Raw genomic sequence first — 11,896 nt, 5'->3', positions numbered from 1 at the left:
TTTTTTTTTTTTTTTTTTTTTTTTTTTTTTTTTTTTAAAAAAAAAAATTTTTTTGGTATATATATATATATATATATAAATAAATATTTTTCTTTTTTTTTCCAAATGAAATAACTTCACCTGCCAATGGCACGGGCCATAACAGAAATATTGGTTACATCGGAATGGATAGACCTATCAAAAATGGCAGATGTTATCGTTCTTTACCCTAGAACTGCCTATTACAGCCCAAGTACTTTTGCTAGTGGTTCCCGTGGTCCTTAGAACAAGGACGGTTTTTTGATTTCTCTCTCCACCGATTTGCTTGACACCCCGGTCAAAATCCTTGAATCACATCCCCATCTTCCTGGTCATTAGTTTGGCGTGTTATTTATTATCCACATGGCGCCATCGGCTGAATCAGGGGAGAATTCCGATATAGGTAGCACGGCTCCAGGTATGGTAAAAAGTACGGATAAACCCCAACCACGCAGTCTACATATCGTATCGCGTACTCTACGGTCCCTATACATACACAAGACCCCCATATATGCCTCAGTATCAACCCAATATTACTACAGAACAGGAATGACAATCATTCATCTCGATCTAAATAAGAAAAAATAGAATGGTCGAGCCTCAGGCTTGTTGGCGCAGTTTGAGCGGTACGACCGGGGCCCTGATGACCGTTGCAATACGCCACGGGCACTCCCTGGGACTAGAAAAATAATAATAATAAAATTATTAGAAGTGGATTTTCAACAATATTTCTCGGAAAGACAAGGAAGAACTAGCAAAGCTGTCAAACTAGAATTCACGCACTGTCCCCGCAGGTCACCGCTAGACGCTTACAGAGTCCTTTTCTCTCCACACGGAGTACAGACAGATACAGATAGATACATATTCAATTGACAGAAGCAAGGTCCATACTCCATACGGGGATTGAATTTGTCAGACCACCTGTAAGTAATTCGATCGACCTGAGCTGCCGGGATGATGCTAGTCCCAGTCCTGGGTACTACGCGCAGCTGCCCGATGCATAACGGCCATTACTGTACATACATACAAGTACTCTGTACGGAGTACACAGAGTACTTACTAGTACGCTTCCACTACTACTCTATACATAATAGTAGATCAACGATCTATTAGTGCCCCGCGTATTACCGTATCATACTGTCGCACAAACGTGAGGAGTCTGACAGGGATTCAGAGAACCAGTATGATTGGTTCCTCATTGGGCAAGTTGAAGTATCCGGTGCGCCCGGAGTAGGTTTGAAGGCGATCTTGTATCGCATCAGGTTAGCGCGGTAATTGAATTACTATACAAACATGAGCAACTAGCCTGAGGCATAAATCAGTCATTGATTCTATTAGTCACGTGGGGCTTATCGGACCAGTTAAAACATGCCAAAGTTGGCGACATCTGGCACACAGACCAATGGAATCTCGATCTCGGTAAGGGTGGAAAGAGATCCACCAAGTTGCAGATCATCGTCGGCTGATGTAGCACGAGAACTGGTCGATCGCTGCCATTCTCCACTTTGACGTTAGCATCATTTGTACCACTAGGATTACAGCACTAGGCGATACCGCTACCAGTACTATACAGGAGTCAGACTCGACAAGGATAATATGCGCTGCAACATCATCGAATCTCAGGCGCCTGGCGCTTATGGCACACCTTCTCTCCCGTGTCTGGCTTTGCCTAATCCGGAAGCTGACATGTATCCCTAGCAAAAGATGATATGAGGTCTGTAGTAGAGTAATCCTCGACAGGGCCTTCATATGGATGCTATGAAAGGTTACGCAGGAACGCAGATTACTTCTTTGTCTTGGGGCCAGTTCTACAGACGGGGTGAGAGAAGAAAAAAAGACAGAAAAAGGAGAAGGTGAATAAAGAAGGTGGCACAGCACCATGTGCTTGGTCCAAATGCAACGGCTCTTGGATTATCTTATCACCTTGCAGAAGGAGTATAATTAATATAACATAAATGGTGAATTTTCTTCAGTCTCCTCCACACAAAGTTGTCTGATACACTTCACGCGTATCCACCTGCTTGATAGGGCATATGTAGAAATAGACTTTCATGAACGCACAAGCCATGTTTGTTTTCTTTAACACAGATCCATGGACAGATGATTTCCGACAGGGATCCATTCCTCCCATCTTCTCTTCTCGTCCCTCCTAATTCCGCAGAAAGCGAGTTCGATGATCCTTCTGGAAGGACCCTCGAGCCCTCTGCCAAGCGCTAGACTTATTCTAATCCTGGTATGAATGACTATCCCACTTCCTAAAATAGGAGTCGTTGGACTCTGCCACGATGCTGGCTTTATTCCCAGACACTACGCCCCAGTCTCACAATGCAGTCTTAACATTCACTTTTCTCACATTTCCCTTTCAGTCCCTTTGCAGAGAGATGGTCAACAGTTGCCTTCTTGGTTGATCCTTTGTTAATTTCAAAGGACCTTTATGTATTTCATTTTGGCACGTTGCTTGTCCTACCATGTTTCATCTAAATATAATAGCACAGTCTCTGAAAAGACTAATTATACCCCCTTGAGTCCATGCTGGTGTACTCTATGCGTTTCATCTATTTTTTGCAGGTGGTGGTGCCCTGGTTGCGCATCAGGACCCAATCCTCGAACTCGAACTGAAAGAATTTCCAAGGTAACAGTCTCCCCTACAGTATGACAACGTCTCGCGAACATGAAGCATTTTTATCACGCTGACATATGTACTGACTCTAGACTAGAAACGCCACAGCTTTAACTGCAAGAATTCAAACTTTGCTAACAGTCACCAACGCTTCCAGAATCACCATCACATGCGTTAGTCGCCTATTGCCTTGTCCATTTATTGGTGGCTTGCTGGTCGCCGGAATGTCTTGATGGCTGTTGAGTGTTGAGACGGTGTGACGAAGTCGTATTAGAAAACGTCCTAGATCGGACAATCACTGTCATTAGTGTCGATTGATCGATTGGCCGACCTTTCTCCAAAATCAATACTTAGTTGAAGCCCATCACGACATAAACTGGGTCTTTTTCTTGGCATCGGTCAGTCAGTCAGGTACCAGAGTCAAGTAACCCTTAGTTGCGTCCCCATGTTGGCTTGGGATCACCGCAACGTGATATCGCAGGTAAGTACATGACAAGTGCAATAGCCCATACTCGATATGGAAAAGTATACATCTGGGTTCGGGATTCAAAAAAAAAAAAAGGAAAAAAAACAGATCCCGTGGTGGGGATGGTTGATCTCCTCGAAGGCGCAGGCGCAGACGCCATGATCTCTTGTCAAAAAGCTGACCAACGAACGATTTGATAGGAACAGACCACGGCGATCACCTCATTTCGTTTTCGTGATTGGAAAATGTTTTAACTTTCCCTATTCTCCCATGGTCGCCATTGCCCCAGCTGGCTGGACTACGCCGGCCGAAAAAGACAACTAGTTCGTCTGCTAGTTGGCTGTTGTGTACAGGTATCCCGGCCGTAGCGTGCTTGCGGAATACGAGCTGCTTCCTGAAATTTCCGAAAATCATCCCCGACTCGGCGACAAACAGCTGTCAGTACTTTTACTTTCGCTTGTCAGTGTCAGTGCTGGCTGGCTGATGGTAGGGTCTGGATATGATCGCTCCGCGTGGGTCTGCATTGTGTCTGTGTGTCTGCGTAGGTGATATATCGTATTATCTCTTTAGGTACAGAGTACAGTACTTGGACTGTACAATGTGGGTTGACAATAGCAAACGCGACAAGCCGACCAGGCTCTCTTTTGGGGGGATGCCCAATCGGAACAGCTCCATCTTCATCGTTATTTACTAGGGGTAAAATAGGACACGGTAGGCATTCTTACCAGAACTGTGCTGAGTTATTAATGAGTATACTCATAGTTGAAAAAGCTCATAAGAATATATTACTACCGAGACTGTCACTTATCGCCAACGTTCACGGGGGCCGAAAAATTAGAGTGTTAATAGGGTACGGGATAGCCGATAGTCAAAATATCACGATAGATACCCAAAGTAAAAATTAAACATAACTTATCACAACCAGCGCAGAGAAACACGAGTCGATTGACATAACCACTCATCATACTGCACAATCAGGTACTTATGGCTTATGAATACGACCCACTAACCAATCGGAAAGAGCCGTCCGCGCATACCATAACCGAATTGACATAGTTTAAGCTCTAGTTTGTGGTGTCAAATCGAGAACCCGTGGATCTACAAAGTACCCAGAGTTTATTTCGCGGATATTACGGTACAGTAATAACAAATTATACGTACTACTATGTATGTACACTTGGCAAATCTTCGGCTCCGACAGGAGACAACCATTGGTTTGCGGGGAAAGAGTCACCTGTCCCTGGATGAGTTCGCTGGTTTCGTATACGATGTTATCCTCGATTGCCTGTCATATCTTATGTATTTTAACTCTAATATTGTGGAGATATCCATAACCATCCATTTTTGGCAGTTTTGGTTCGGTTAGCCACTCCGAATCGTGATCGGTGTATGTATTGTCCCGCTACCGTATTATTTCTAACTCCTAAACCCGTACAGAGTACTCCAGAGTCCTAACACTACTATTACTACCGACACAAAGCAATTGCTTGAGAGATTGCGCGTAATTCACTTGACAGATTCAAGACAATAACTTAATATTAATTGCTCCCAATAGTTTATGCATACTACGTCGTATCCTTGTCAAAAGTATGTACATGGCAGCTGGAGCACTTGTACTTGTATTGTCCAGGCGAACTACCGCAGCCGACATAATTCCAAATACATAGCGTTGGTGCTGGGTCACATGTTTCGTGAGGTCAGCAGCGACTCGATGTATACTTATCTGTGCATGTACCTGTGCTTGTACATGTACAGAGAGAATAACAGTTTGTCAGAGTAAGCAGTCTAGAGCATTCTTTATCGGTATCCCTTTACTAACTAATGCCATCTGCCGTTTCATTCTCGAGTCCTTTCAGCAGGAAATGATATGTATCTCATACTTTTCGGTGCTGTAACTTCCCTTTGCTGCGCAGATTATATTCGAGTGTCCTAATATGCCCGTACTCTAAGCAATCAACCGAAGATACATCGTATCTGCCACTGACTTGTTTGCTTTGCATACACGTACAGGTGCCCCTTTCTTTCTGAGACAGCTGCATCTTCAGCTTCTGCAGAAGCTGTAGGCTGCAGAATTGCAGGATTGCAATCGCAAACAATCAAACATTCGCTGTCTGTATGTACATATCTCCTGCTGTGAACGTACGTGCATACTTGTACATACTCTCTGCCCATATACCTCCCATATACAATCACACACCACCCAATATGCGGCTGCGGATATGCAAAGGCAAGGAACGGTCTGATTATAAACCGGATGCTGTGAGGGGTCGATAACTGGTCAATTTGTATTAGATGCACCGGTCCATTGTTTTGCTTCTTTCACTACGTTGCTGTATATAATTTACCCCGGCTACAGCTGACGCGGTTCGGATCGCAATACAATAGATCGGATTGTGTTTGTTAAATTGTTATCGAGTAATCAAAAGGAACCTTAGTTGATTGTTTATTCCTTTGCCTGCAGTTCATATGCAAATAAGCACTTGTAAGAATCGAGGAAAAAGAAAAATAAAAAAGGTGAACTCCAACCGGTAACCAAGTTGGAAAATAATCCCAATTCATCCCAGAAACGCAAAGATCAAAGTATCAAAGTATCAAAGTCATGAACGGTCTTTTCTTCACGACGTTCAATCAAGCTCGTGGTATCCACATGCTTAATCAGTAAACTGGGTCTTGTCATCGTGCTGCCATCATTCGTAGGGGAAATTATTTCCAGCTTCATCATATTCGTCCCTAACTTAGATCCCGATAGGAAGGAACCACCCTATAATAGTTGGAAAAATAAATAAATAAATAAACAAAAGCCAATAACTCAATAAGTCAATAGTGATAAGTCTACTAAAACATGATATCTGAACGCAAAACCTCATTAAGAAAACAAGAAGGAATATTACTTCGTGGGACTTTGCTGTTGCCTCGATTCAGCAGTAGATTGAGGTGCCACAGCTGACGGCCCCAGGGGTGGAACCCGATTGAGCGATGGGGACGACATCAACGAGGGCCCCTGACCTTGACCCTGGCTCTGGGAAGGATTCCGTCCGCGCATCATCAGGGAATTCTCTCGTTGTCGTCGCTCCTCCTGCTCGGGCGTCATGCACTTGACAGGGGCAGGGATCGGGGCATCCGGTGAGCTTCGTCCCATCAATTTCGGGCTCGGTTCGAGCTTCTGGATTGGTGGAAGTATTGGCGCCCCTGTTATACTCCCCGATGTCACTGGTCGTGGCGAGTTTTTGGTCGGACTGATTCCTGACAGAGACATGCTACCGTGTGAGCTCTGTGGGGGGGAGGATTGAGAATTGCTAGGTGTTGCTGCGGAAAAGGATGGGGGGTTACTTTGGAATGAAGCGGATGCTCCACGGCTGGGACCATTCGGGCGTGGTGCCTGGTGCTGTCCATGAGGAGTCCAAGGTGCGCCATTCGAGGGAGCACCGGCTGGAAACCCTGCCAGAGGACCTACGTCGCGATTTCCCTGGGTTGGGGACATGGATGGCCGGTTCTGGATGGGTGATGAAAATGGGTTTTGCACGGAGTTGGATGTTGATGGTCGTCGAGAGAGAGACTGCTGAACCGGCGGTAACGGAGACTGACTAAATGGTTTCGTCGGTACCGGGTTCTTCGAGAACACACCAAAGCCATTCGCACTCTTCGATGGAGAAAACCGAGGAATTGGCTGCGACCGACGACGCTCTGGTGACATAGGCTGACCCGTGTTCATATACAGTGATGGCGACAGTGTGGACGGTTTGGAGGGGGAGCCATTTTGAATATTAGTAAAGCCAGGTCCTTGGGGTTTTTTAGAAGGGGAAGGCAGGTCTTGTTCCTGGAGCCGATGCTGGTATGACGCTTCCGCAGATGGAGAATTCGAAGCAGAATCGACCCGGAATTTCAACAGTGGAAGCTTTGGTAGTTTTGCTTCCTCCTCCTGGCGCTTGCAGTCTCGACAGACAAGATGGAAGTCTTCTTTTTCCGCCTCATCTTGCCCGATACCAAGACATTTACTATGTTGCCACACGTTGCATCTCTCGCATGCGACACTATGCGAACCGTCATCTAGATTCTCACCATGCACGCCGCAGCCTGAGCAATCAAAGATCCATTGGTCATCTTGCGAGATCTCTTCCAGATCCTTCCGTCGTCTCTCCAGTTCTGCCTTGAGATTTCTTTCCGACATTCTGCTCTCACCACGTTCAAGTTTCTCCTGCTCTGCAGTTATCCTTTCCAGTTCTTCTTCATGCTCAATACGTTTTCGCTCCCGCTCCTTAATGCGTCGCTCCCGTTGGTTGACCCGCAACTCCCTATCTTGTTCCATTCTCTTTTGTTTGGCTTCTTCCTTGCGAGCCGCAGCTAGTTCCGCCTGCTGCTGCAGATTCTCTTCCTCTGCTTCACGTTCCTGTCGCTCTTTCTCCGCTTTTCCAGCGAGACGGCTGGACCTCTTGGCACCGGCAAGCAGTTCCATGTTTAAAAGCTCCTTTTCGCGCTTTACAATCTCCCTTTGCTGGGCCTCTTCCTCCTTCTCAATGATGGGCATGACTTGCTCATTAAGACGGTCCCTTAAAACTTTCTCGTCGGGGTCCCTTGTTTTCTGGATAGTATCTAGGAATGCCTGGTACTCCGCCAGCGTCACGGCGATGCATTCCCATTTCATTCCGACCATCGAATACTTCGCCGTATCGCTATTGGCGTCCGTGTTCGCATCATCCGAATCTTCACCGGCAGCTCCGGAAACCCGTCTTCGTTTGGAGGCTCTAATGGCTCGTGCGTTTCTGCTTCTGGACTTCGGCTGCGACTTCGGAGAAGGGATTGGCGGAAAGGTAAGGCGATAAAGCCGGTTGTCATCCAGGACATAATAATACCGATCTTCACTATCGTAACCTAGTTCTTCGATACGCTTACGACATGTCAGTAACTCAAGCAAGGTATCTAGAGATAGTCACGCAACGACTCACCCAAGTAGTCTGATCATTCTCCCTTTGTTCCGGCATCTTTTCCCGGATACGGTCGGGGTTCCAAAACGTCCAGACGGACAGCTGGTGCAAGACACGGAGTTTCAGGAAGACATCGAAGTCCAGAAATCGTTTGGGCACTTCATCCTGCCCAAAGGGGTTTGGCAGGTGAGGGGCTTTGGCATTATATTGGCGTCGTGTATACTCGTCGAAATTGTCGAATCTATTTCCCAGGCATACATTTAGTCTCCTTTCCCGATTTCAACCCGGCGCGAAAAGACATACGTAAGACCTCGATGCGACGATATCCATTTGAGAAGACAAAGACCGATCTCCAGTAGTTTCTCCGATGGGGTAGGTTTCAGGCATTCGGTCTCCAGATCCTATCATTCACAGGGTCAAAACGTTAGTGTTAACTTTCTTGTATATTCACTGGACGTAATTCGCAATAACGTAAGGCTGGGCAAGACATACCTCAATTCCGAAATTCTCGTCAATTTTCATAGGCTTCCCAAACATGGAAATATACTGCATCAGATTGGCAAACTCCCAGCAATTCCGCAGGCGATGAAGCAATCCAGGCTGTTCCGGAGCCTTCTCCGGCGCAGCGCCTGCCTCCGAGTGATTGCGCTTTCGCGATACCATTGCGGCGGTTTCAGGTCGCCGCGGCGCAAGAGGGCAGGCTTCGCCGTAAAGGGGAGGAACGTTGCTGGATCTTTCTTGTTGACCTTGTTCTTATTCGAATAAAAAGAAATTGTTTGAAATTCACGGATTGATAAATTTTGAAAAAGCGAATTGATTCGAGGAACTGATCAATGTTCGGGCGGCGCGCCGAGTCTTTTTTGCAGGGCGAGGAGGCAAGGTTGGCGATGAACTCAAGAGAAGGCGGCGCGTTAAGACCGCCCGTCAGGTGACCTGCGATAAGGTTATTGTTGTTTCAGCTCACCAGCATATAATAATATTGTTATAAATTAAATGTTATTGTATTCTGTTTTACCAATAGTATATAATGGAACTGACTAAATTAGCATGGAGTATGAAAGATAAGCGCGATTTGTACGGAAATAGACCAGCCCGACGGAGATATATATGTATATCGTTAACTACCGGTCCTCATAATGCACCTTTAGCATAGTGAATGAAACCAAATACTGCCAAAGCCCGCAAGAACAAGCAGTAAATCGAAAGTAGCTTTGCTGGACATGAATGCAACTAGGAGGAATCATTAAGACCAGCAGATAAAAAGAACAAAAACCTAGATCTTGGTATCTCTCGCTCAAAGAAGGTCTATCTCATATGGAGGAATAGGAAAGGAAACATAGACAGGGGGAAATGCATAAAAAGAGGACTGCGCCAACCATATCCACGCCCCTTCACAAAGCCTATACCATGATGACACGCAGGAACAACAAGTGGGGATAAATATGAAAAAAAAGAAAAATAAGATAACAATAGAAAAGAAGAAAACAGAACAAAACCAGGAAGCGAAAAGTAGGAAAAGCACAGTTTTAGTACATAGTGGACGCGAAAATCCCCAAGACCCCAATAATTTTCCGGTATAAAATTCAGTGCAACAGACAAACCAAAAGAGAAGCCATCCTTTTTTCCCTCTTTTCTTAGTATTCGTGGCCTCGTCGACCGCATGTCTCCTTTCTTTTCTTTTTGTGCCGTGTTTCACATTATATGCGCCTGATCAACCGTTGTTCGCCTTAGCCCGACCCATGCATTCGTTAAAAAAAAAAAAAAAAAGGTGTCGAATATATCAAAGTAGATTAGAACGAGAAGAAAAATGAAGTGATGCTTTTTTGTGCCTCGTGATTTACATCGCAATGCCCGGAGCGCCGTCGGACACGTTGTCAGAGAGATTAATGAGGAGCTGTGCAAGGCAGCGTTTTGTGGCTGCGTCATCGCGAAGGACGGAGGAGAAGGTGGCATCCCGGAGTGGTTCGGGAAGACATTGACGCAAGGCCTCCCGGGCTCTGCTATTGTCACTCAAGCTGAAAACGGTCAGAATGAGTGTTCATCACGAGAGATGGGTATAACCGTCGCACTTACCGAAGGAAGCAGCGCACAACGTGCTTCAGTAACCTCACTGTCTGTTGCTCAACAAGCTGTGTGACCATGTTGCTCAAAACTGTCCCGACCGCATAAAATCTCTCATAAGTAGCACAGATGTATGCAAGGCCGACATCGTCGAGTAGAATTTTCTGTACAATGAAGATGGCGACGGTCTTGCTCAATTCAGAGCCAGTCTCCATAATGCGGAGGCAGAGGGGAATGATCTCCGTGGTAAGGAGGAAATTGATGACATCGGAGGAGTCATTCTTCACCAGAGCACCGATAACACCCAAGGAAGTAAGACGAAGATATTCAAAGGGGCGTGATTTGGAAGTGGTGTTAAGAAAAGGATAGAGAAACAGAGGAATATGAGCTATTTTGAAAAAGAGCGTCAGCAAGACCTATTCGAAGAAGAATATCAGAAGCGCTTTTTTCTTCACATACCATTAAGGAATAAAGTACGGGTCTCATTGTGAGACGCAACACATTGGAGCAGAGCGAGTGCATTGCAGACACGATTCGACGCAGCTGCAGTCAACTGGGATGGATTCAACAACGGGTAAACAGAAATTATCTCTTGGAGAAGGGCGGTCATAACGCCTAGAAGCCCAAAAGTTAGCAGCTTTGCATGATCACGGCATAGGCGGGGAAGAGAAGTACCAAAAGAATGCCAGATAACTAACGCGAGTTCAGGCACCTGCTCCCGCTTCTTGCTGAGTTCCATAAGTGCGGCCTCTCGGCGATTGGGATCCAGCAGCTCCGCGACCCAGATGAAAACCTTGCGATTTTCCTCACTGATTCCACCGTCGATCACCGAAATCGCACCGGACAAGCCTGCATCTCCGCCCATTCCTCCAGCGCCGGAACCTTGTGGTGAGTTCGTGGCACCGGCAGCTCCTGCCATTGCAATCCGACTATAGTGTTGTTGTTGAGCGGCTGCCGCCGCGGCCGCTGCAGCCTGGACCTGGGCATGCTGCTGGGCTACCAGCGAATGCTGCTGTTGGTGCGGATGTTGCTGGGCGGCTTGGTGATGTTGTTGCTGTTGCTGCTGGTGCAGCCATGACGGATCAGCTTGCGGGTACTGATGCTGATGGGAAAAGACGTGATGAGTCTGTGTTTGGAGCATGACGGGGGTCGAAGTGTTCGGTCTTGCTAGCACTGAGAGATGACTTGTGAGAATCGACAGTAACTAATGGGCGACGAATGACGACAATGCTGTATAGAATATTTGTAAAATGTCAAGAATTAAATACCAACGAGAGATTCATGGACGAATTTAGTTTTCTTTAGCAGTAGAGGCGAGTTGGTCGGAGTGAGTGCAGTTCGGGTTGTGTCGAGAACGAAGGTTCGGGAGGCGGGGAGGCACCAAGTCATGTGCTCCGCTATTCTGCCGGTCTTCGACTCTGCCTTGTTGTGTCCGCGCTCCACTATTACTACTGCCGTTAGAGGATAGATCTCAATATGATCCTTTGATTGTTACATGTTACCGAACAGGTGATTCAACTGGCGGCCATCAGGGGCATCGGGTGGCGATTATGCCATCCCTCTACTGACTGACACAGTGCATGCAGGTTGCACTGGACTCGCAGGAGCGGAATATACAGGCACGAGATGGTCAATGTCTTGTTTCAACCGATTTTGGATTACAGATCAGGTGAGAAACCTTTTACAATGCAGTGAATATCATTAATTGTTCATAGATTCATACTAACATACAAAATGTCATAAAAGGATTATCTATCATCAGTTTCCCCAGTCCCCATCATATGTACACCGTCAATTTCATGCAGACAA

At 46.2% G+C, this 11,896-nt stretch overlaps 2 protein-coding genes across 2 annotated transcripts; both read right to left on the bottom strand.

Moving 5' to 3' along the window:
* Positions 1–5,991: 5,991 nt before the first annotated feature.
* On the bottom strand, positions 5,992–8,689 carry EURHEDRAFT_461995 (putative PHD finger domain protein; the record flags this gene model as incomplete). The annotated part of the gene is made up of 4 exons (XM_040784771.1): positions 5,992–7,989; positions 8,048–8,267; positions 8,330–8,427; positions 8,519–8,689. 4 exons carry the CDS (start codon positions 8,687–8,689, stop codon positions 5,992–5,994), a joined length of 2,487 nt encoding a protein of 828 aa, XP_040636426.1.
* A 1,086-nt stretch (positions 8,690–9,775) lies between these two features.
* On the bottom strand, positions 9,776–11,228 carry EURHEDRAFT_543110 (Rcd1-like cell differentiation family protein; the record flags this gene model as incomplete). The annotated part of the gene is made up of 3 exons (XM_040787413.1): positions 9,776–10,041; positions 10,100–10,475; positions 10,547–11,228. 3 exons carry the CDS (start codon positions 11,226–11,228, stop codon positions 9,864–9,866), a joined length of 1,236 nt encoding a protein of 411 aa, XP_040636425.1. The 3' UTR covers positions 9,776–9,863.
* Between the last annotated feature and the right edge of the window lie 668 nt (positions 11,229–11,896).

Source organism: Aspergillus ruber (genome assembly GCF_000600275.1).
Source record: "Aspergillus ruber CBS 135680 unplaced genomic scaffold scaffold00025, whole genome shotgun sequence".
NCBI classification, from domain to species: Eukaryota; Fungi; Ascomycota; class Eurotiomycetes; order Eurotiales; family Aspergillaceae; genus Aspergillus; species Aspergillus ruber.
The sequence above is the reverse complement of the archived record's forward strand: the minus strand, read 5'-3'. Positions and strand labels throughout refer to the sequence as shown.